Genomic DNA, 23,762 nt, shown 5'->3' with positions numbered 1-23,762 from the left:
ACTTTATACTGTAAGGTTAAGACACTACAATAATACAGGGAAAACCCCAGCAATCAAACAAACCCATTTTGGCTTTGATTTGGCAACAGTGGGGAAGAAAAACTTCCTTTTAACAGGAAGGAAGAACCAGGCTCAGGGAGGGGCAGCATCTGCTGTGACTAGTGGGTGAGGAAGAGGAGAAAAAACCCACTGTGGAAGAAAGTTAGAGAAAAATAATAACTGTTTATTGAATGCAGAGTCACGTATAAACATAATGAGTCAAGAAGAAACAGTGCATCATGGGAAGTCCCCAGCAGTCTAGGCCTATTGCAGCACAACTAATGAAGGATTCAGGGTCACATGTTCCAGCCTTAAAAATTTCAGCCTAATCTTAAAAGTAGAGATGGTGTCTGTCTCCTGAATCTGAAATCTAAATCTTGTGTTCTGAGGGCCTCTGGATGTCTGGAGTTTTGATCTTCTCCATACCTGCTTCATGCCCTTGTGGACGGGGCTGTGGCTTCCCACACCCTCTTGCAGATCATTACATGAAGGAACCTTTTAAAAACAAGCGCGTCCATGCTCACAGGTGTACACACGGGTGCTCACACACACAAACTACACCCTTTTTGGCTCCTACCTCAAAGCACACTGTGCGCTGTCGATATTACGTGCTGCACAATAATGTTTAATATTTAGTATTTACTGTTATACTCCCATATATCATCGTGATGTTGTTTATTGTATTGCTCTCGTTTTCTTCTGCTTGTTTTCTTTTCTTTCTCAACAGGTGATCCAGGTGATTGATATATGTATTTTTTTTTGTCTGCTTATTTAGTTGGTTTTTGTTTTTTTGCCCTTTATCCCCGTCCCTCTTCTCCGCTGTTTTTTCCCCCTCTTCCTTTCTCCCTTTTCTTTTCCTCATTCAAGTCTGTCCCGTATCTAGCAAGTGAAAATAAAAAAAATAAATAAAATAAACAATAAAAGGTGAATCAAATAGACCATTACGGCAAGTCTGGGATGGTCAATTTGGTAAAGTAAATCCGTTGGGCATTTTTCCTCGCCTTTAGACAATAATTCTGATGGCAAAAGAACCAAACGGGACAGGCAAAAAAAAAAAAAAAAGTAGAGATGGTGTCTGTCTCCTGAATCTGAAATCTAAAGCCTCTGTCTCCCATTCAACTTTTAAATATTAGATTTTATAGGATTATTAGAGAAGCTGTGTGTTTAGGCTGTTAGTTTAGTTTAGTATGTAACTCCAGACAATGGTATGGAGTGATTTAAAAGTCTGTAAAGTCTAAAGCAGGCTGATCATCACAGACTGTTGCTGGAACCCACCACTGGGCTCCACAGCGTTATTTTGTGTTGTGTTTTGTGTCAGTGTTGCTTTTATCTAAGACCAGGGTGTCAAAGGTTTTTTGTTTTTTTGGTTCAGGCTACATACAGCTCAGTTTGGTCTCATGAGGGCTGGACCAGTAAATCTATTGTCCAATAACCTTTAAAAACAGCACCTTTTTTCTTTTAGAATATATCAATTGAGTACACGCTGCTGAAAGCATTCACATTTAATGAACTATTGATTTATGAATCAATCAGCCTGAACTGCCTCAAGAAAAATATTATCACTCAGTTTTTGTTGACACTATAAAGAAATGCTGCTGCAAAAAGAAAGCTGTGAGCTCGGCACTTTGAGCTACAGACTTCAAATTGTGTGACCTGTGGAATCGATATAAAAAATAATGAATCCTGTCATTAATTAATTTATATCAGTGATCAAATGGCGTTGAGCATCACTTTGTAGCTGATGGTTAGTCGATAGTGTGTTCCAGGCTCTGGTTGCCTAGGTAACCTCATCCCGAGCGACTGTGGCTCAGGAGTTTAAACAGGCTGTCTACATATCAGAAGGTTGGTGGTTCAATCCCTGGCTCCCTGTGCTTGCATGTTGGGCAACACGCTGAAACCCAAACCACAGTGTGCATGTGAACTGCATGAGCTAACCTTCTGGCCTTCATCCTACCTCTGTCTTAGAGGCAGGGTGACGAGCCCAGATCAAAGTATTGATGCTACTCCTCCACAGTAAAGGAGGACAGTTCAGGTGGTTTTGACACCTGACTAGGATGTTTCCTGGGTGTCTCTCTTGGAGGAGCTGTTGAACCTCGGTGTTCCCCAGGATAAGTTGGAGGAAGTGGCTGGGGAGAGGGAGGTTTGGGCTTCTCTGTTCAGGCTGTCAGATTGGTGACCTGTCCACGTGTTCCCTTCCTCTCGCTCTAAGGTAGATGGGAGAGGCTCCAGCCCCCCCCCCCCCCCCCCACCCCACCCCTCCCACGACCCTGTTAAGGACAAACGTCAAAGGCAAGATGATTTGTTCATTCAGTTTCTGACATTAAAGATATGAAACAACTTAAAGATAAAAAGGACAAGCTGTGTGCTGTGCCTCGCCTGTGCATCCTTATTCATAGCCTGCCCTGTCCTCTGCAGGAACTGAGACATCCTTCAATACATGCACTGAGAGTGATTGAGATTGTGCTGGCAGGAGGAGACACAGAGGCACAGATATAAGAAAACTCCGGAAAATCTCGGTCCTGCCATACATGTAGATGTCACCTACCTGAACATCCTTGCACATGGTTTACTCGTCACAGCAAACAGGACTCAAAGGATCTGTTGCTAATGTCTTGCTCTCAGATACGAGAGGACAGAAGTCTTGAAAATTCCAAGCACTGACAGGCCAGAGGTGTTTTGGTGACATAAGGAAAATACGTTGCTGGTGGATGATCTTTGTACAGTTTCCAAAGAAATCCCAACCTGTCACTTATTTTTGCAACAATTTATCAAAAGCTTGTATTTGTGTGCTGTACTGGGTGACGCCCTGTAATAATACATCGATGCATCAATTTCAGTGTGATTTAAGGTCAGTTAAGAGCATAAACATCATTGTTTCTGCTCCCGAGTTTACCAAACATCCATCAAACACTCATAAATACCACAGCTACATTCCCTGGCCTCTTATGAAACACTTCCTGCCTCCGTAGCGGCCGCTGACTTCTTATCAGCTCACCTCAGCCTCTCTCTCTGATTGGTCGTTGCGGCTGATGAGTGGAAACCAAAGCCGCAGTCACAGGCTCTGTTCTCAGCCATTAAAGAATAAAATAACAAAAAACAAGGTGATAACAACTCGAGACCTTTGTCCTTTTGAGCCCACAAGAATGCTGACTAAATTCCATCACAGTTATTCACAGCCCTCCTCCTCCTCTCCTCCTCGTCCCTGCAGAATTAAAAATACATTACACTCAGCAGCAACGTGTGTGCAGTGGGCTGGATATGCAACCCAAAAAAGGGAAAGAAAACCTTGTTCAAGCCAAAGAGGAAAGCAGATCACACGGCTGGAACAGCAACCAAATGTCAAATCAGATATGAGAATGAGCAATTGTGTGTTGGAGTCACAGCCACAATCAAAATGTTTCAGGAGGCGATGCCCCCACCGTTACAATGAGGAGGCATCACGTACCGGAGGCTTTTTTTGGGTATCATACCAGCAAATGAAAATAGCCAACTTCCTCGAGTCCGCGCGGAGACAAAACATGACTTTACCTTCTCTAAAAATGGTTGCTGCGGGAGGGCACGTACAGCAGAGCCAGGGAACGCCGGGAGACGAGCACTGGGCGGAGGCGACAGGCAAAAGACACATTGGCGTTCACAAAGAACAAACAGTGATTGCACAGGAAGACATCTTTACGTTTACAGCTAATAATTAGCCCAACTAAATGTACCTGCATGTAAACATAGAAGACAGATTTCACAGAATATGAGCAATCAGCAAACATGTGGCAGGCCTACTGCCAACAATCACAACAACACATAAGTCACACAATGTAAAAAATAATGAGTTTAAATACATAACAGAGGCTCAAAGCTGCAGTGCAAGCATGTGCGATAACTGTTCAGTAAAGTGCACCATATTAATATGTTAAGTGCTTTTAGTGGTCAACAAAGCTAGAAAAATGCTGTGTCTGGCTTATTTTCTGTCATTAAAAAGGTTTGAAATAATGAGGCGAGCACACGGGCAAGTAATCCCTATAAGAGCAAAGCTTGACACAGTTTTTCTGATCTTGGCTCTTCATGATGTCAGTGAGAGCAGATACCCTTAATAAAGATTACTTTGAACTTCAAAAGGAGCTGAAACAGTTTGTTTCAGATGAAGGATGAACTGAGAGGCTGCACCAAGGGCGAGTTCTGAGACAAATGAGGATTATTAGTCCATGCTGCTCATATGGAAGTAATCCAAGAATAAAAACAGGGAGCTGGTCAGATTTAAAGAGTAATTTCTGATCCTTGTATATGTAAAAAGGGGAAATATTGCTCAAATTTCAATTTAAGTAAATCCAATAAAACTGTTAAAGAAAACTACAACTTTTATCACTTTTAGGTAGATTAAAAGGCACAGTCACCATTGTTAGTGATCTTAAACACTAAATTGTACAGCCTTTAAAAAGACTATAAAGTCAGGTCCATTAAGTATTTGGACAATAATATGGTCTTTATATGCTGATATGCTTATTTTGGCTTCTCAGCTGAATGATGGCCTCCCGCTCTTGGACCTCATACTGAATGCACTTAGAACAACACTTGGAATCAACTCCAAAGCTTTTATCTGGTTAGTTTCATGGCCAGCCTCACCTGGGCACGAAACTGCCTGTTGTCCGTTACTTTTGAACTTCTGAAAACAGACTGTGGACAAAAATGACTGTAATTCTTCTACGGTTCACTTTTGTTAAACCCCTTGAATTACAGCTGAAAGTCTTGATTTCAAATCCACTGAGGTGGTGCTCAAAAGAAAAAAAGTGCCACCACTCAAATAGTTCTGGACCTGACTGTTCACCTCCATCAAAAGTATCCAAAAGACTAATTTTTTTTCTGCTGAATCTACACTTTAAAAACCTTCCACTTAATTTCTAACCACATACAGTATAAAAGACAGACACAGCCACCATAATGTAACTCACTAGCTGGTGAAGGCCTGATGGAGGACTGCTCACTTGTTAATGATCCTCCTTTCTCACTCAGTGTCCAATAATTTACTAAATTAACTTCATTTTTTTATTCAGTATGACCTGAAATTATTGACTGAGCCCACAGGAAAGAGTTTCGATGAGGTCACAGAACCAGAGACCAGAGGGCCGCTTTCCCCGCAGACTCTTCCACACCCAGCAGTCGCCCCCTGCTGGCCATCAGCTTACCCAAAGAAGGCGTAGGTTTCCTGGCTATTATGAAAACATATGAGGGGGTTGCGGTTAAGACAAATCACACTGATGATGTAGAGGTATCAAAAACTGATGCATTAAATATGATACACACGTCATCACATTATCACCAGGTTCCTCCACACTCCTCCTGTTTGTGCTGTGAGACGAAGCAGATCGATAAAAAGCAGAAACAACACTCCTGAGCTTTTTATGCTGCAAAAGATTTTTATTTCAACCGCCTGCTGAGTATGTACAGGAGAACAGTTTGTACATAAATAGGCAATAGTTATAAATATCAGCAGTTTGGCTGGTACAAAATTAAAAAAGAAGATATTGTACATTATCTACAGGAGAAGTGCCACTTTGGGTTTTATGTACAGCTTTGTCTCTGGGTGGATTGTCCATGTTAGTCCATTCACATGTTACCTGAGCTGCGTTGCACATGCAGCCACAGCGGCGGGTACACAGTATGTGTCCGGGGTTGGGAAGAGAGGGGGGCGGGATTTGTGGCATTTGGGCAACAGCAGACTTGAGGTGGTGGCTGTGGTGGTACGAATGGTGGGTGCAGCTTCTATCATAAGCCTATTGAAAGAGACAGGATTATTGAGCTGGGTGTCTCCCTGCAGCGTGATGGCGTTACTTTTTTTTAAGTCTAGAGGGGATTATTAGTTGCTGAGTGTCTCCTTTAGATATTACAGCGCACACTCACGGTCACACGGCTCAATCACAGAACCTGGAGCGGAAAAACACACATATCCGTCATGACCAGTAATGGCACGGGGTGCGAATGCTATTCAGCGGTTAGTTTGTTTATGAAGCACACTGCGGCTATTTACAGCTCTGGATGTGCAGATCTGACTGCATCGAGTCCATTCTTGCAGTTTTAATCGGCACATTAAAAAAAATTACTTTATGTAAAGACAGTAAAACTGCTGTCACTTGTAGTAGGTCCTCACACCCCTTCTCCGACCACCAGCACAATGAAAGAAAACACATGGAAATCCTTTTATTCTAGTCACCGCGCACGACCGCGCAGACCGACACCGAACACGGCGACAACGATACTCATCAGTCTCCTGTGAGCCGCATACGAACATGCACAAAGTGCCCGCAGAAACAGATTTCACTGCTATGACAGCAGGTGAGTCACGATTGGTCCCTGAAAGCTGAGCTTACACATTCAAACGGGCGGTGCAGACCACGTGCAGAGCAACCCAGTGATACAGGGAGAAAACAAACAGGGGGAGGGGCTTCAGGTGACTCCTCGTTTACCTTTTTTTTTGTTCAAAATTTCCAAACCCCACAATCATCTCACAGGCATTCAGGCTCCTGCTGCTACTTCATTCCAGTGCAATATCGCCCTCCTGTGTGCGGAGCTGGTAGTGAAGGTAAACTGTGTTACATCATTACATAATTTACCTTCACAGCCACAAAACCTCAAAAAAATAAAAGAAATAAAAATCACACAATCTGAACAGCACAAGCATCTTTTTGAATGTGCAAATGTCCCTAAAAAGTACATAAAACCACTAACTCTTTATGTTGACGTCAGTAAGATGAGAAAACGGGATGAGTAAAGCTAGACTGTGAGTGATACTTTGGTATTTCGACCTCCTGGGTGAAGTTTTGGGCAAAGTTGAACTTTCTTCGGCACCGCCTGTGTCTGGCATCTACATACAGTAACTTCGAGCACAGTCTTCACATTATTTTGTTTTTTCCAAAGCATCATCATAATCTGTGTCTGCGTGTGTATAGCATCGGGTCAATGCACACTGATCTAAAACAAGGCAGATTAAAGTCAGTGCAACGTGCAAAGTTAAACTTAAGGAGCATGGGTTCATAAACAAAACAATAAAGAAAAAAGTAGGCATAGAAAAAAAGAAGAAGGAGAAGAAGAAAATAAATCAGAGCAGCAGAATCTGTGACCTTCTCCGGGGAGGGAGGCATGGCTTTCCACGGGGAGTTTATACTGAAGCAGTGCAGACATAAGCAGCACTACGGTGAGCCGAGGAGGACCGGGGCTCCAGAAAATCTGCACCTGCAGGACTCACAGACTCACTCGGAGCGATTTCTCTGGGAATATGCTGATTCTCAAGCAGCAAAGTGACCTTTTCAATGCTGACGCACCTTTACTCCTCTTACCCTGAATAAGGAAGAATTAATCTAGAAAGAGCCAAACCAAATCACTCCCTATTACAGACGCCTCCTCCGGGCCATCCTCCTGTTTTGTTCAACAAACCGTTTATTTGCCTTCTTGCTAAAAGTTTTGATGATGCCCCTCTGATGTCTGTACCGTGAATATGAAGCTAAGGATGTTTTCAGTCAACAGGATGCCAATCAGGTGTATTTATTTAAACAAAGGGGATCTATTAAACACGTTAGAGCAGGGGTAGGGAACTCCAGGCCTCAAGAGCCGGTGTCCTGCAGGTTTTAGATGTGTCCTTGATCCAAAACAGCTGATTTAAGTGGCTAAATGACCTCCTCAATGTCTTGAAGTTCTCCAGAGGCCTGGTAATGAACTAATCATTTGATTCAGGTGTGTTGACCAAGGGTGAGATCTAAAACCTGCAGGACACCGGCTCTCGAGGCCTGGAGTTCCCTAGCCCTGCGTTAGAGGGACGTTAGAGGGTAAAATGTAAGAGGGGTGTCAAGGTTTGAGCCTGGCCCGCTGCCTCTCAGCAGGAAGGCGTGCGTGACCTGATCCTCAAAGAAGGATCAAAGAAAAATAAAGGTCATGTGTTGAAAATACAATCCCTGACCGAAGTAAGACCTGAAGCGAGGCATTCAGACGAGGAATCGCGCCGCAATCTCAGAGTCTGAACGCTCCTGTACGGAGGAATGGGCTAAAAACCCCTCCGAGTTGATGCGCAGGACTGATCGATGATTACAGGAACGCTTAGCTGCCTTTACTGCTGCTCATGGGCGTAAAACCTGCATACTGACAGCACAGGTACACCTACTTTTGCCTCACACACACTGGAAATACTAGATGGTCAAATTTCCGTTTCTTTTCTCTAATCTGGTTCTTTTCCAACTTTTCAAATGAAAATATTTTTATTATTACAGCAAATTCCTGCAACTCGATTATCATTAAAATGTTATATTGTTTAATAGAGATAAATCAGATGCAGGTAGATAACTTTACTGTCTCCCGGCTCCACCTTTGTTTACAGTAAAGACATCAGAGTGACATCGATCTCATCCTCTCTCTCTGTCTGTGGAAGAAAGCCAATAAACACACTCCCCAAACTACTCCTCTGACTCCGCTCAGAGTTGTTGTTGGCACGCTTTAAAATCGATCATCATATGCTGGTTTTCCTCTGCCTCTTCGCCAACATTTACAAAGTGCAAAAATTCAAAGCTTCTTCCTGCTCGTGAGTCGGATGCTGCGGCTTTCGAGCCATCTCAGGAGAAGGAGCGAGAAGGTGTATGCAGGCCTAGAGGCGCGGCGGCGGTTTAATACTGATGAAGGTGTTTTACTGATGATGGACACTGCTGTTCTTTTGTTTGTTTGCCGAACTTTTGTTCCGATCGCCAAAGGAGATCATCAGCTCACGATTACAGGTCGCTGTTTAAAAAATAGATTTTTTTCCTTCTCCCTCAAAAGTTCAACAGAAAGCCTTTGAGAGTCAGTCGGCCACCAAGGCTTGCTGTTTTCACAGAGAAGGCTTTTGGCACGAAGAAGTGGCATAACTCTGGAAACTCAGAAACATGGCTTTCAGGTCCAGAAGCTGAGGCCGAGCCTCCGCCCGGCGCTGCTCTCTGACACGATGACGACCTTCCTGCACAGTGCAGAGACGCTGGGGGGGGGGCGCTCTACCCTGGATCCAGCCCTCAAAAGGTCCAGAGGATTTGTGCCTCATGTCCTTCCATAAAAGCAGGCCTAAAGTCTCTGCCCGGCTCGGTTTGCCCGCTCTGCTCCCGTGTCTCCCTTTCACCCCGTCATGGGTTTTCTTCACAGCGTGGCCAGGATCCGCGAGAAGGATATGACGACGGAGAGGGTGGTCTGGCCCACGCCGAGCACCAGCGCCTCCAGAGGTGCCATGCCTTTCCCCGCCACGCGGTAAACGCCCGCCACGGCCGCGCCTGAGGGAAAAAAAATTAAAAAGTCAATGTTAATACAAGGTCTGGCAAAGAGAAAGACACACACACAGCTGCCTGTCACCATTAAACCCAACTGAACATCCACAGTCAGGGGATCAGCGGACAAACATGTCTCTCCTGATCTCGCCCTTCTGTCAGTGATGGAGGAGCGTTCGTGCATGCCTCCTCGCAGCCACACTCCGAGCGGACTCGCTGCTCTTCCTGCAGCAGTTCTCACTGCACGCTGTCCGTCTGGTCATGATTGAGACAAACAGCAGGAGAGGACGTTTCTCTAATCCAGGCACCAAAGCCAAGTGAGCTATTTTTAAACTGCTGGACTCGAAGGCCGAGAAAATCTAAACAAAGTTTATCAGTTAAAGCTACCAGCAGCGCTCCAGCGAATCCTCCCTTCATCAAGGTTATCATATTTACCGTGTGGAGGATGCAATCTCTGCTGCTTTTACAGAAAACAAAGTGATCATGTTACATTTTTCAGTAACAGTAATGTAACAGGTTACTGTGCTATACTCAGCAATTAGATTAGAGTTATATCATGTTGTTACATGCGTTACAAAAGGCTCTTCAGTAACCTGCAGGTCAGGCGGATAGAAAGAAAACATAATGTGTGCAGAAGGAAAACCAGTATTTCTAAAGTAGCATCACACTGGCTTTAAAGTTGGAATGTTTCTCATCTTTGCTTTGTGTTTGTATTAAAAACTAAAAGAAAAATTGCACGTGTGTCCTGATTGAAAAGAGAAAGAGGTTGGTTTCTGTGCCTAAATCTTCAGCCTTTAGTATCAACAGGGGTTTAGTGTTCAGGTCTTAAACATCAGTCTGGCACTGGAAGGTGCCTGGACCCATTGGCTGCAAACCAAGCCCAAATGATTGCGCCTCCTCCATTGTGCATGACAATAAAATTTATTTGTGCTGCTGATATTATGCACTTTGCATTATTACCAAACATCTCCGATTTGGACTCATTTGTCTAAAGGACAATGTGCCAGAAGTCTTGTGGTTTGCTTAGTTGAAACACACGAAGCTGTTCCATCATGCAAACCTTCCAAACACAACATAAACTTAAACATGTAACATGTCAACTGAGGCCTGTAGACTCTAAACTGTAGCTCAAACAAACATCTGTTTTAAACAGTGGCAAACAGCATTCAGTGATTCAAATCAGAGTCCTGGACATTTAATGTTATAGAAAAGGACTTTAAAACAACTATTAAAGGCTGACATTTCCTCTGTGCTGCATGACCTTTCTTTTACTTCTACTCAGCTGCGATTGCTGCCTTTGCAGTCTCCACACACACACACACACACACACAAACACGCACTCTGATTTTGTGCCGGGCTCGCGTACACATGGCTGGTGACGCAGTCAATAGTCTAGCTCACTCTGATTGCTACACATTAATAATAAAGCGGCTTTTCTATTTTTGGGGCACCAGCTCACATCTGTGACGGTGAGTGAGTCATCCACAGAGCCCTACGCTACGATAGACGCAGGTCTATTTACACACCCTGTGCTCACACTCTGATACAGTGAGGGGAAGGTAAAGGCAAATAAACAAGGCTTGGATATCAGCTTCACCTGCAGTGTTTAAAAAAAATAATAAAGTGAATATTTTTGTGTTTAAAAAATATGATTAACTGGCAGATATATCAAATTTTTAAACTATAAACTATCTGATTACTCCTGTTTAATATGATCAGATAAGACCAGTTCTACAATTTTGTTAAGGTAAATAGTTCATTAGCTTAACTTTCATTTCAGGCAATGCAGGGACATAAAAATTGGGTCCTGATGCAGAATCTGCCTTCAGAAGACTAAAGTCAGAATGTTGAAACAAGCTTTCGCCCATAAATTCTTTATCCTACAGATCCCCATTTAAGGTAGCCCAAAATATTGGATACAAAATACTGATATTTGTCCTAGCTCAAGATAATATAGCACACCTGGTATAACAATGAAAACAAGTGCCAGTTATTAAAACGTGCAGACAGCGAACAGATTTCCTCACCGTTTTGATTCACAGTAGAAAATAAATGATTAATGATTCCTGATTTCTGCCTTTTTAGAGTATTTTAGGGTATTTTTACTTCACAGTCACCACAGATGTCATCATGTATTATAGATAACAATCTGCACCACTCTACTGTGTTATATTAAGTGTTAACAAAGAGAGATGAATTAGATGGCCTCAGACTAATTACCCCTGGTCTTCAAGGATCCGCTGTCCCTCATTTCTAATGCAGACTTTCAGGTATCATCATTAGTGCTGAAATGTGATACCCATGGACTCTGCAGGGAACGTGACCTGAGGTGCACCGGGACTTCTTACCTTCTTACCCTAATGGATCAGTCACACTAGAGTAAAAATAGGACAGCACCTTTTTTGTGACTAGAAAAAGGAAAAGAAAAATGTTTTGCTCTGAGTGAGTAGTTGCAGCGACCAACAGCTCCTGGCCTGATGCAGCATGCTTACTTTCCACCACTTTCAATCGACTGACTGCACCCCATCTAATCCCAGACAGACTTCATCTTATTGCTGTTTTATCGCTGTCTTGAGACATCAAATTGCCAGCTGCGTTCATTTTGGTTGTGTTCCATTCTCCAACCACTGTTTTCCCTACTGTGACTGTAACAGCCTGTCGCTACTTGAGAATTTGTCTCAAAGCCGCCCACACCTTAACACATTCACTTGGATGTAATGTTGTAGCTCTTAGACTTGACTAAAGGAACTGACTGTTAACTTAAAGTGGGGTGGTGTCAAGAAATAAGACTGTATTTTGTTTTTTGTTTTTCCACATTTGTTCTGAGGTTACTGCAGATATCTGATGAACAGCAACATGTAGAAAATCTGTAGATGCAGCTAAAAGTCTGCTTCAAGCAAATGACTAAAAACCCACATTTAAATCGTTTGAGCATTTGGAACAAAAAAAAGGAAACACGCCAGACTTCTCCAAGCAGCTCAAAGACCAGGTAGGAGTGTAATTTGTTAACTTTATACTAGCATGTCACAGCTCATCCCCATACCACCCTAAACACGCCCAATCTCTGCTGATCTTGGCCAGGGTGGGCCTGGTTAGTACTTGGATGGGAGGCTGCCTAGCTGGGGGGGCAGTAACTGTAGCCCAGGAGGAAGAAAAGATGGGAAAGATACTGAACTTGTGCCCGTACAGAACATTACATCACTGGGATGGTTGGTTGGACTACTGACTGCTTAAGAGACAGAGTGAAAGTGGACAGTATATCCTTGATTTCTTAACATAAAACATTGTAATAGTCAGGTGAAGATTAGTTAGAGGTCTTTGTTAAGGTGCATAGACTAATCTAACACTCAGTGGTGTGAATTTAAAAAAAAAAAAATCTGAATAGGGATTTTACAAAATGTACCTTTAAATGTTCTTGTTGTTGTTGTTTGGAATATCTTCAAAGTCAGTGTTTAGGTCATTTGTGTGTGTGTGTGTGTGTGTGTGTGTGTGTGTGTGTGTGTGTGTGTGTGTGTGTGTGTGTGTGTTTCTGGTTGGTATTTTTTGGGTGCAAACTCTTCCTACCAGCAACAACAGTCCAGCCAATCACAAAAATGTTGTTAAATTAAATGAACCCTTATCGTGCCGACACGTTGAAGTTTCCTGGGCCACATAAACAAACAGGCAGGTAAACACAGAAGCAGATTAGTCTAAAAATCTTCCTCCTCCATGTCTCTCTGTCAGCTTCTGTTTTCTTCTAGTTGACACGAGTTAACACACGGTCGCCTCACCCAGCGCTCGCTCTGCCTTCCTGTCACCTCCCGTCTTCTTCTGGGTGCTGAACGCCGCACTCTGAGGTCGCTCTAAAAATAACCCGTCAGCAAGAAAACAAAAGGGGAAGTAAATGGGCTTACTAGTGATGACGCCTCCGGAGAGCGAGGCCAGGAAACCCACGCTGACCAGCACCAGGGTGATGAGGCGTCCCCGCTTGTGGCGCTGCAGCATGACTAACATGAGCAGCCCCACCGCCCCATGGACGAAGAGCGAGGAGAAGAGACACCACAGGAAGACCCAGTACCACATCTCTGCAGGGAGAGAGAGCCAACAACACAGATCAGATACAGCCTGAAAGCACAGGATTTACCGCTTACATTAAAGGTGCTCTACGTACAATTTAACTAAAGCTTTCACCAGCAGGGGGCAGTGTGCTGAAATGTTTTCTCATCTAAATGCTTTTTTCTTTTACTCGCTGAATTAAGGTTAAACTGACCACCTGCACCATCTATTATATTATAGTGTTATATAAAAGTACAGCCCAGCCTCAGAAGTTCAATATCAGGTAATATCTCTCGAGCACAATGCGTAGTTGCTCCAGATATAGTATAAGTATAGCACATAGTAGTATAAGTATATACTATAGTACAGTATGATAATAATGTCTTAGGGGTTCTTAATGTAACAACTGCAGCAAATAAATTATCGATTAGTTTCATAAATATTAATCAGACAATTACATTTTTTAGCCTGAACATCAAACATATCAACAAATTAGAGAAATCACCGCTTGCACTGAAATAAATATTTTTACATTTTCACATTTTTTTATATTTACTGGTTAATAACAATGATGATGTATAATGATAGTTACTGCAAACATAAAGACTAAATTTTTTCCTATTTCTTGGTTTACATCACCATTTTAAAATCAGTCAGCTGGCACATTAAAGTAACAACAATCCCGTATTCTAATATATATGACTTTAACAGAGTACTTTCATTTCTGGTGAAGCATGAAATTAAATATCGATCTGAGGAACAGAAGCAGCTTTCACTTACAAAATGAATTATGAATTGTTTACCAAAGAAACCATCCTGAAACAGACTGGTCCCAGCTTTTAATGTTTTTATGTGTTTCTGACCGTTTCACAGAGCATATATAAAAGTAAACAGAAAGCACGTTTCAGGCTTCACTTTTCTTTTTTTATACTTTTACAATGCTTTTTCTTGTGTTGGAGCACTTTAACACAGTTGTATTGGTACTTCTGAATATTCCTTCCACCATTATGGAGCACAAACACAGATGGATGACCTCGACACCCACCGAGGACCAAATGTCAGTGAAATCTGCCTTCAGTGGATAAATCTGTAATGGTCATACAAAAAACTCTGGCCAAAATAACATTTGAATTCTTAGTCATGGGGAGATCTGTTGCACTTATTGATAAATTACAAGCTTGATTTAATCTAATTACGTTTTAAAGCAGTGATCATGTCCATCCTTGATGTACAGTGATTTGATTTTACATCACAATGATCAAAACAATGATACCGGGAAACGGTGATTTAAGCCCCTGTGATTTATTTTGCTTCCTTTATTTTAGTTAAATATTACCTCTGCTGCATTTACATATAAAGGTCAGCTTTGGTTTGCATAACGTCGATTACACATGAAACTTGAAACAGGACTTAAAGACAACAGGTTTGTAACAGAAAACCTGCTTTATAGATAAAAGCTGCTTATTTACTACTGCAACCTGAACACAGACAGAAGCAGGGGCTTAGTGGGATATCTGTACATCAGCTGCTTTCATTTTTTTAACCATCTCAATAAACTTTATCCCAGCTTTCAGCAACAACCTCAGGTTATAAAAAAATATACAGTCAATAAACAAACAGCAGATATACAATAAAAATCAATAAATAAAACTAATTAAATAAGGCCATATTTGCATCAGGCTATCCTGCTCATCCAGACCTGAAAGAAAACAAGAATAAGCAGTTGTTTTAAAATGACTGAGCTGTATGTGGGAAGTTTGGTTGTTCCAAAAGTTAGGAGCTGCCACTAAAAAGACTTTGTAGACTTCGCTTTTAAGCCTGGACTGGACTATCTGGTCAGAGGCTCCGAAAGTTCTGTTAAGTGAGGTGGCACCAAACCAATAAGACTTTTAAAAACAAGTAAATTTTAAACTGGATTCTGATGGACAGGAAGACAGTGTAAGGAGGCCAGAAAAGGTGTGATCACCATGTTTCTTTCCTGTCAAAAGGCGAGCTGCTGCATTTTCTACAGCCTGCTGACAACGAAGTAACGACTGATCAGAGCCGACGTATAAAGAGCTACGAAAGTCTAAGAGAGGTAATAAAAAGCATGAATTACTGTCTCAGAGTGATGCAGTGGTGGGAGGCAGGCCTTCACCTTACTCAGCCGCATTAGTGATAAGAAGCTCTTCTGAACAAAAGAGCTTCATGCAAACAAACGCCGACAATAAGTGATCCCGAGGGGGAAGACACAACTTATAATATGCCGTTCTAGTCTTGAAAAATTCACATTTACTGCTTATAAAGAATGCTTCCAAGATGAAACACTGCAGCTCAGCCAAGATGCAGAGCTACAGCCGCTGCTGCACGTCTGTGAGGCGAGGGGAGGATTTCAATCTACAGCAGCCACCGTCTAAGTCAAGCCTCATCAAAGAGGCAGCCGACCGTGGCGATGGACCCGTGGCGGAGATGTATAAAACCACTCAGAGCGACATTTCAGACAGCGAGCCCGACATGAAGCGGTAAATGGAAAATCTCGTCTGAAACAATAGCGTACGGCCGCCTTTTGTGACCATCCTGACTGGAGATAAGCTTTCTGAAAAAAAAATGTAATCGTAGAAACAAACGTCTGCAAACTAAAAATGCTGATAATTCCTAAAATGCCAGCAAAATCATCTAATTAGCTTCCACCAAACACGACTGTTCTCCTAGAATACACATAATGCACCCTGCAGGGTCCAGACTGTGCTGCCGTTATAACGGACTCCACTGAAAATGAGAACAGTAAACAGCATTTAAAAAAATCACACTCTTCCTCCTCCTCCTCCTCGTTCTCCCTGTCTTTCTGTGGCACAGGCCAGCTTTGTCTAAAAAGGCTCCGGCTTCATTGCACTTTGCCAGCGAGGGGCCTTTGGTTGAACCCCTGGCACCGTGGGAGCCAGAAGGAGCCAGCTGGCCGTGAGATAACTGAAGAAGAAAAGACACCAAGTGAGAAAGGATGACCCAGCCGAAGCATGGCAATGCTGTCTGTGTGTGGGTGCGATGCAAACAGGAAACGTGGCATTATTTTGCAGTGTAAATATCACAACGCCCAATTCTATTACCAAGTATTTCTCAGAGCTCTGGGACACGAGGACCTCTTTAGCATATCCATTTAACCGAGCTCCTCCACAGTCCACTGACTGCCTACATCTACTTATTGATCCGGCAGGCAAGTGTCGGGCCAGGCGGAGAGAGACGTGACAGCGGAGTAACACAATGGCTTTTTGTCTTAAATGACTGAGCACGCAGATCACGCTGCAGTGTATCCACTGCTGTCTTTCTGCAAGCATCCAGCAGCAGAGGAGAGAGGGATATCTGTGATGGGACCCAAGACATAAGAGAGACACACATACAGGAAGTACAGGGAGAGAGAGAGCGCTGCTTAACTGTAGCCCCCGACGACACGAAAGCTGATCAGGATTCAGCATTGTGTAGAGAGAGCCGGCCTTTAATGCAGGCTGGAAAAGATGAAACTCAAAGATCCTGGAGGAGGTTATGCAATGCTAACATCATCGCACACAGACTGTGATATCGCCCACTCGGTCTAAAGAACTACAGACATCCACAGGTTAAACAGACAATCATAAACACCATTAGTTTATGTGTAGTTAAGGGAATGAGTTGGTGAGCAGAAGTCTGAGAAAAAGAAAAGAAAAATGCGGAGTTCAGCGTAACTAACGGTGAATGGCAGGTAAGCAGATTGGCTAGCAGATGGTCTGTTTCCCCCGAGAGGCAAACTGGATGAAACGAGACCTCGCTAACGTGCAGTTCTGTTCTTTCAGTTAGTAATGTCACATTAAAATCAAAGCCTGCTGAGGCGGTTTGAATGTGAAGTGCTTCGTAATAATTTTGACAGTAACCAGCCGCAAATGCCAGAAGTTTCTCCTCTAAACCTCACGGTTAGATTCAATATGTAAGGGTTCAGGGTTCGGTGAGATCAACTTCGCCAAAAAATTCACAAATGGAGAGGACAGCTGGGATACTCTGTGTTTCTACTTACTGATAAAATAATCCGTATAGTCTTCCACCATCACTGATGGATGGAGGCTGACCCGGACACCTATTGAGGACCAAATGTCAGCGTGATCTCTCTTCTGTAACAGTAACCTGTCATGCTGGTCAGAATAATATTTAATAGCGTAGCTGGAGGAAATCTGTTGCATTTCTTGATGAATTACAAGCTCGATTTAGAGAGAAAATGGGTCGGGTGAAATGTTCAGTGGAGACACGAGGCTCGTTATTTATCTCAGACGACTAAAATTATCCATGGCAGCTAATTTTTTTTGCATTGCAGCAGATGCTGGAAGGTGAGGTGCACATTTAGTTTCAGGGGACAGCAGGCAGCGCAGGTGGTCACGGCTATGAAGAAGCACCTATGGGGTGAGAAATGAGTGCAGTAAAGTGCTGTGTCATGTTCAGAGATAGGAGCGAACACAGGCTAAAACACAGTGAGAGCACAATATTAACTTCTGCTAATCCGCAACTACAGGCCGAGGTCTTTGTCAGCACGGCGGCTTTAGAGCTTGCGTGTCAACAGGACAGAATTTTCAAAAAAGCAGGGGCTCGTGTATTTGGTGCCTCATCAGAGGTTGGAGTACACAGGCGTCTGCAGAACATGAACCATTCCCGTGTTGAAGCCGCAGCTTCTCGAAGCAGAAGGCTGCCGAGTTCACCTCTCAAGACGACGAAGGATAGATTTGTCCAAACGTGGAGAGAGGGAGAGCCAGCCTCACACATCTGGCAGTGACTCTGTCCCGTGATGCAGAACAAGAAGAGGATTATGCTAATGTTGATTCCATTTCTTGGAGGACCGAGCCACCATGACGTGATGCAATGTAACGTAAAGTTATCAGGTAACAATATAGTAAACTTGGTTAGCAAGCATTATTGTTAAACTGTACACATGCACCACACAGAAAAGCATACCTGCTAATTAGTGCAAAGTAAAAGACCAATAAGATAATGCCATTGCAAATGCTCCAAAAGGCACCAACAGCACAAACATGGCAGTGGAGGTGAGGCCCAGCAGACTGTGATCAAATCCAGGTGCTTTGGGAATGCCTGTCACTCAAAGAGACCACGATCTTCACTTTAGCATCCAGATGCATAAATTTATATAGAAAAAGAAAGAAAGAAAAGAAAATTTAAGCCTGTGTTGATAGTTATGATGTGGGAAAACATCCAGTGAGGCTGTAAAGATGCTTTTAATGCTTTAAAGTTTATTTTAACACAGGAGTCTATGGGCATTGACTTGTGTTAGGAGAAAGCCTCAAGTGGCCACTGGAGGAACTGCAGCTTTTGCCACTTCAGCATTGGTGCAATGTTTTTAAATCCTGAAGGTTGCTGCTTGGCATTCACACAAAGCTTTAACTCCTAATATAGCTGCATGTGCCCATACATAGACTCGATGTTTTTATCTGAACCTGCTAAACTCCACTATACCTTCTGTTTAGTTCTCTGCCAACTCCTGACAGAAATATCTGGACCTTTAACCGAGCAGCCAAGTTGCGCTTTCTGTTTTTGTGTGTATGTTTTACAGCTTCACATGAGCTCTTTTTGCTTTTGTGTGCTTGTTTGCAAAGAGATAAAGGCTAAAGCAAACAGCTAAACACCAGACATGCTGAGCTAAAAAGCTGCAGATCAGGGAACGTGCAGAGTGAACACAACTGATTAGCTTTACACGAAGAACAGCTACACAACATGTTACCGTGTGAGATAAAATGACTTTTTAGCAATCTGATCATCGTGTAATCACAGCAGGCAAACAATTAAAACTAAGAAAGCCATTTGACATTATTATTGTGAACTGATAATACAGGATTTCTGCAAGTCTATTTCATTAACCCACTGGGTGTCAATTAACCACCCCCCAAGTAGGCTAATGCATTGAATATTTTTCATTTTCTAAGACCAAAGCTGGGAAAAAACTACAAAAAAAGGGATTAAAGTGCAAAATAAACATGATGTTGTATGAGTTTCCCTGTTCAACCGATATTCATACACTTATTTACTCTAATCAAGACAGGCTAAAGCACTCATTGCTGTAATAAATGAGGTTAAATACATTTCAGTGCCCTCCAGCTGGTAAATATCTATGCATATGCAATGCATTATGCTGGCGTCTCGCTGCTCTTCCTCCTTTCTACTCACGAGCTGCACATGAGCAGCTCTGCTGTTCTGCCTGTGTCGCCACACAATTGGCAATCGGCAGATTAACAGCATCTGGTGCATGCTGGATTAAGAATTGGATATTTATCTGCATTCTAATGGAAAAAGAACAGCCCAGATTTCTAAAGTTACACACTTGTGAGTAAAAGACACTTCCTTAAATGCACCTCGATCGTACCACAAATCCCACAGATAGATAATGAATGAGTGACAAGAACAGTATGTTTTTATTGACTGTGATTCATCAAAGTGAGTCAATTTCAAAGTAGCTGTTCACATTTAAATATGTTCTTTTCACTGGTTTTCTGAAGTGAAACCGCCTGCTGCGCACGCCTCATAAACAGGAAGCACTCCCCAGGGGCACAGATAAAAGTTTATCTATCCGTTCAGGGCTCCCCAACTGTCCCCCCTGACCTTCTTTAATGTCTCAGGAGGTCGTTTTTCACCTGTCTGCTGAACGGTGGGGTTTGGGGGGGGGGGTCAGGTGTGAGATTTGTGAACAGTATTCTGTAAAGCCCCGGGGCACTAGCTCCTCACAGCTCTCTTCTCGCCGCTGCAGCTCAGATACCACAAACTTCTACATTGCACTGCAACTTCCTGCTGAGTCAGCGTGATCAACTGTGCCTTTTTTTACCTTCCATCCCTGCATGATGTGTTTCTCAACACAGGATGTCAGCTGCATATTAGACAACCGGTCTGTGCCAAGCCAGCCATGACTACACGTCCGGCTCCTCACTTTGCAGAGTGAAATGCGAGAATTTCTATAATCTTGTGTTTGTGCAACACACACGGTCCCCCGTCCACTTCCTCAAAAAAAGAAAAAAGAAAAAAGAAAAGTGATGACAATGCTTTGAACAGCTGGCAAGTAATAATATTTCTTGCTGAGGAAGTTCATTCTGCTTGGAAAGAAGAGATAAAATGCCCACACATTGCTTTTTTTGGTGCCCCGTGATCTGTTTTTGTGTCATAGGAACTTTCATGCATTTCTTCCACTTTTCTTAAACTTCCTTACAAATAAAAAAGGAGGACGAAAGTCATCTTGTAAGCATTTTGTTTTGGTACAAAGCACATAATTGATGACAGCAGGTCAATCATCTGTATCAACAAGTGACAGTTCAGCCATCAGCCCACAGAGATGCCCTCATCTCGTATTTACAGCTGCATATTACCTTCAATATCAAAGCAGACATGCTCTGGCTCAACTGCATTCAAATAAAACAGGGAATTTAACTTCTAGAGTCAGGACCATCCCAGACAGCATCCCTGCCCGCTAAGAGGACCCTCCCTCTAATTGCCCCTTTACTGAAAGACAAAGGAGGGGGGGGAGGCCACATTTACTACGCATTCACGAAGCAGAAAGATTAATTAGCCGAATGTTGTCATTATTTTTCCTGACGGACTCCTGAATAAAAGAGTGAGATTTTGTTTTGTTGATGTTGTGGTTCAGGCCCAGCATCACCAATAAAACACACCAGCTTGCAGAGACAGAGATGGGGAGGTAGGGTGGAAAGGTGGCACACAGATGCCCCCTATGCATAACAGCAGCCATGCCCTTCCTGCTGGCTACAAGAAAAATGACCACATATATTTGAATGATATTTATATATATTCTTCTTTAAAAAGGAAGCTGCACATGCTGCTGGTGGTGATGACTTTTTCACTGAACACATTTAAATTTAAAAAAAAAATGAAGCAGCAGAATAGCGGCACCTTTCATTCCGCATACCTGTGAAGTGGTGCAGCGCCGAGCCTTGCACCCAAAGGCTCAGCACTTGCTGCACCGACAGATTAAGAGAATAATCCTTGTCCGTTGTCATGTTTCCGCCGCCGCCGCCCGGGTTCGCACCCCTCTTTATCGTATAGCTGTACTTGGCTTTAAACGAAGGCATGGATGAGGAAACCGGGGTGGCATTTGGATGTGAGGCGGCTCTCCCCGGCGCGGCTCGCCTCTACCGGTGCCTCTGCTTCGGCTTGACGTCCGTCTCCGCTCCGGGAAGGGAAGGGTCGATGGCTGGTCGGTTCATCCTCGGTGGTGGTGTCGGTGGCGGGTGTACGGAGGCCATGACGAGGATGGCAGCGGGAGCTCGAGCAGAGAAACGCACGGTCGGCTCGTCCTACATCAGCTAGCCCTGCTACATAACCCTTAAAGGGCCAGCGGTCCTTTTCGTGCGAGGGGTTCACGGTGACACATCCCCGTGCTCGTGAAGCCGCTTTATGAATGAGGAACAAAGGACAGCACGGTGGCGTGTGCGCAGAAAGCGTGCGTAGTGGCGATGGCGGCTCGGGACGGCTACGAGGGGGACGCTGTAACGTAATTACGACGCACTGTGACTAATATTAGGATATTAATAAAATACTAATAATAACAACAGCAATATTTTGACAAAAGCTAAATAAAAAATATCATTTTAGACGCTGTAGAAAGATTTAATGTTTTTATTTTAATTTTTATTTTACGTTATACAGTATTTGCCAGCAGAAAGCGAAAGAGTGGTTGCCAGGCAACGTAACGTTAGCTCTTGAACGAATAACCAAATCAATGCTAATGCTAAAGACTACTTTAACAGAGAATATATAAATAAATACCATATATACTAAATAGTATTATTTGTTGATTTATTAATGTTTATTTTATTTCAACTGTTGTGATATTAAAATTAAGTCTACATTAAAATTAAATGACCTTAGAAGCAGCGTTGGTCATGACGTCAGTGGAAGGTGGCGCTTATTGGTCACCCCGAAACACCTGATATAAAAAAGTAATATGACAGGATGAATGTAAGCAGAGGAATAGAGGGTATTAGTGGCAGGGTTATCTGGTAATATGAAGAAAGAACCCCTAAATGCTTAAATCTGATTTAGAGCTTTAACTTAGATGGAATAAAATATTCAGAAAACTCTGTGGTGAGCCAGTCTGACAAACCCAGTAAGACAGAAATCAGAGCAGGTGAAAACTATTTTAAAAAGTGTGAACCTTTACACAATTTTTTTTATCCTCATCATCATCTCATATCAGATGTTTTAAAAAAAAAGAAGATAACAGTGTGATATGGGGAGGCAGGGAGGGAACAAGGTGTTACGTAGACGCTGAATGTTCTGGCACATTTCTCTGAGGAGCGCAGTATTTTAAGACGAACTGTCCCAGTTCAGAGGTACGAGGGCGAGGAAGCGTCTGACATCTGACATCTTTTAAATCTGTAGATCTTTCTCTAAATGCAAATAGAGGGGGGAATAAACAGACAGCTGGATCACGAGGAGATTCGTGCAACAAAAGAAAATACAATTACGGATACTGTTAAAGAACGTTCACTGTAGAGGAGACAGGAGGCAAGTTTAACACTTTATTTACACTTTCCACCAAAACAGCAATGTTTCTGATAGACATAACTGTACTAGCTTAAACCAGTCATAGCAGGCGATTTCAGCTGTGATTAGGTATGACGAAAGCACAGTAAGTCGTTTCATTTCAAATGAAGCCAAAATAAGTAGTCACATTACTTCTTTAAATCTAATCATGTCACATTTTTGGATATAATTGTTTTAAATGATGGTTTTTGAAAGGTAACAAGTCATCCTTTTGGTTCGCCGAGTCTGTACTATAGTGCACAGTGTACTATAAATTCACTTATATGACCAGTGACAATAAAAGAACGCTTGCTTTTGCTGACTTTTGTATTGCCTGGGAGCTTTGGAGATGTCACCATAGTTTTGAGTAAAGTGAAATTAACATTAGAGTCCAGCCAGAACTTCATACATCTGATACAGAAATTCCTCTACAACATGGCGATTTAACTGTAAAATTAATATGAATGATTCATATGAATTAATAGGAATGGTCAGCAAACAGTTGGCAACGAGTTAATGCTGAGTCCCTACTGCAAAGAGATGTGCAACAATACAGACTGATGCAACAAGGTGGAGCTTGTCAGCAACAAATTTTCATTATTACTACCTAGAAGTTGCGTGCTATGTATTAGCCTTTAACCATTTGCTTACTGACTCAGATTTGCTGCAATATCTTGGCAATCTGTCTGCATTTCTAAGTTAGACAGTAATTAATTTCAATACAATTTAGTTTTATTTATACAGTACTAAATCACAACAATAGTTGCCTCAAGGCATTTTATATTGCAAGGTAAAGATTCTACAATAGTACCAAGAAAACAGAGAGAATCCCAACAATCATATGACGCCCTATGAGCAAGCTCTTTGGCAATGGTGGGAAGGAGAAACTCCCTT

The 23,762-nt window shown here is 42.7% G+C and overlaps 1 protein-coding gene across 1 annotated transcript; it reads right to left on the bottom strand.

Moving 5' to 3' along the window:
* Positions 1 to 5,424: 5,424 nt before the first annotated feature.
* tmem170b (transmembrane protein 170B) lies at positions 5,425 to 21,823 on the bottom strand. The gene is made up of 3 exons (XM_084919511.1): positions 21,250 to 21,823; positions 13,193 to 13,363; positions 5,425 to 9,305 (listed from the first exon to the last, which is right to left on the bottom strand). The coding sequence occupies exons 1-3, from the start codon at positions 21,410 to 21,412 to the stop codon at positions 9,175 to 9,177; spliced, it is 465 nt and encodes a 154-aa protein (XP_084775637.1). The 5' UTR covers positions 21,413 to 21,823; the 3' UTR covers positions 5,425 to 9,174.
* Between the last annotated feature and the right edge of the window lie 1,939 nt (positions 21,824 to 23,762).

The sequence above is a fragment of the Perissodus microlepis genome, chromosome 22 (assembly GCF_051167445.1).
Source record: "Perissodus microlepis isolate ML-2025 ecotype Zambia chromosome 22, ASM5116744v1, whole genome shotgun sequence".
Classification (NCBI taxonomy): domain Eukaryota; kingdom Metazoa; phylum Chordata; class Actinopteri; order Cichliformes; family Cichlidae; genus Perissodus; species Perissodus microlepis.
Note: the sequence above shows the minus strand (reverse complement) of the source record. Positions and strands in the feature narration are given on the sequence as shown.

Excerpts from the sequence above, each read along its gene's own strand:
- tmem170b (XM_084919511.1), bottom strand. The coding sequence starts at position 21,412 with ATGCCTTCGTTTAAAGCCAAGTACAGCTATACGATAAAGAGGGGTGCG. Across the intron at positions 13,364-21,249 it reads GGCGCTGCACCACTTCACAG|AGATGTGGTACTGGGTCTTC; the intron begins GTATGCGGAATG and ends CTCTCCCTGCAG. Across the intron at positions 9,306-13,192 it reads CTCCGGAGGCGTCATCACTA|GCGCGGCCGTGGCGGGCGTT; the intron begins GTAAGCCCATTT and ends TTTTTCCCTCAG.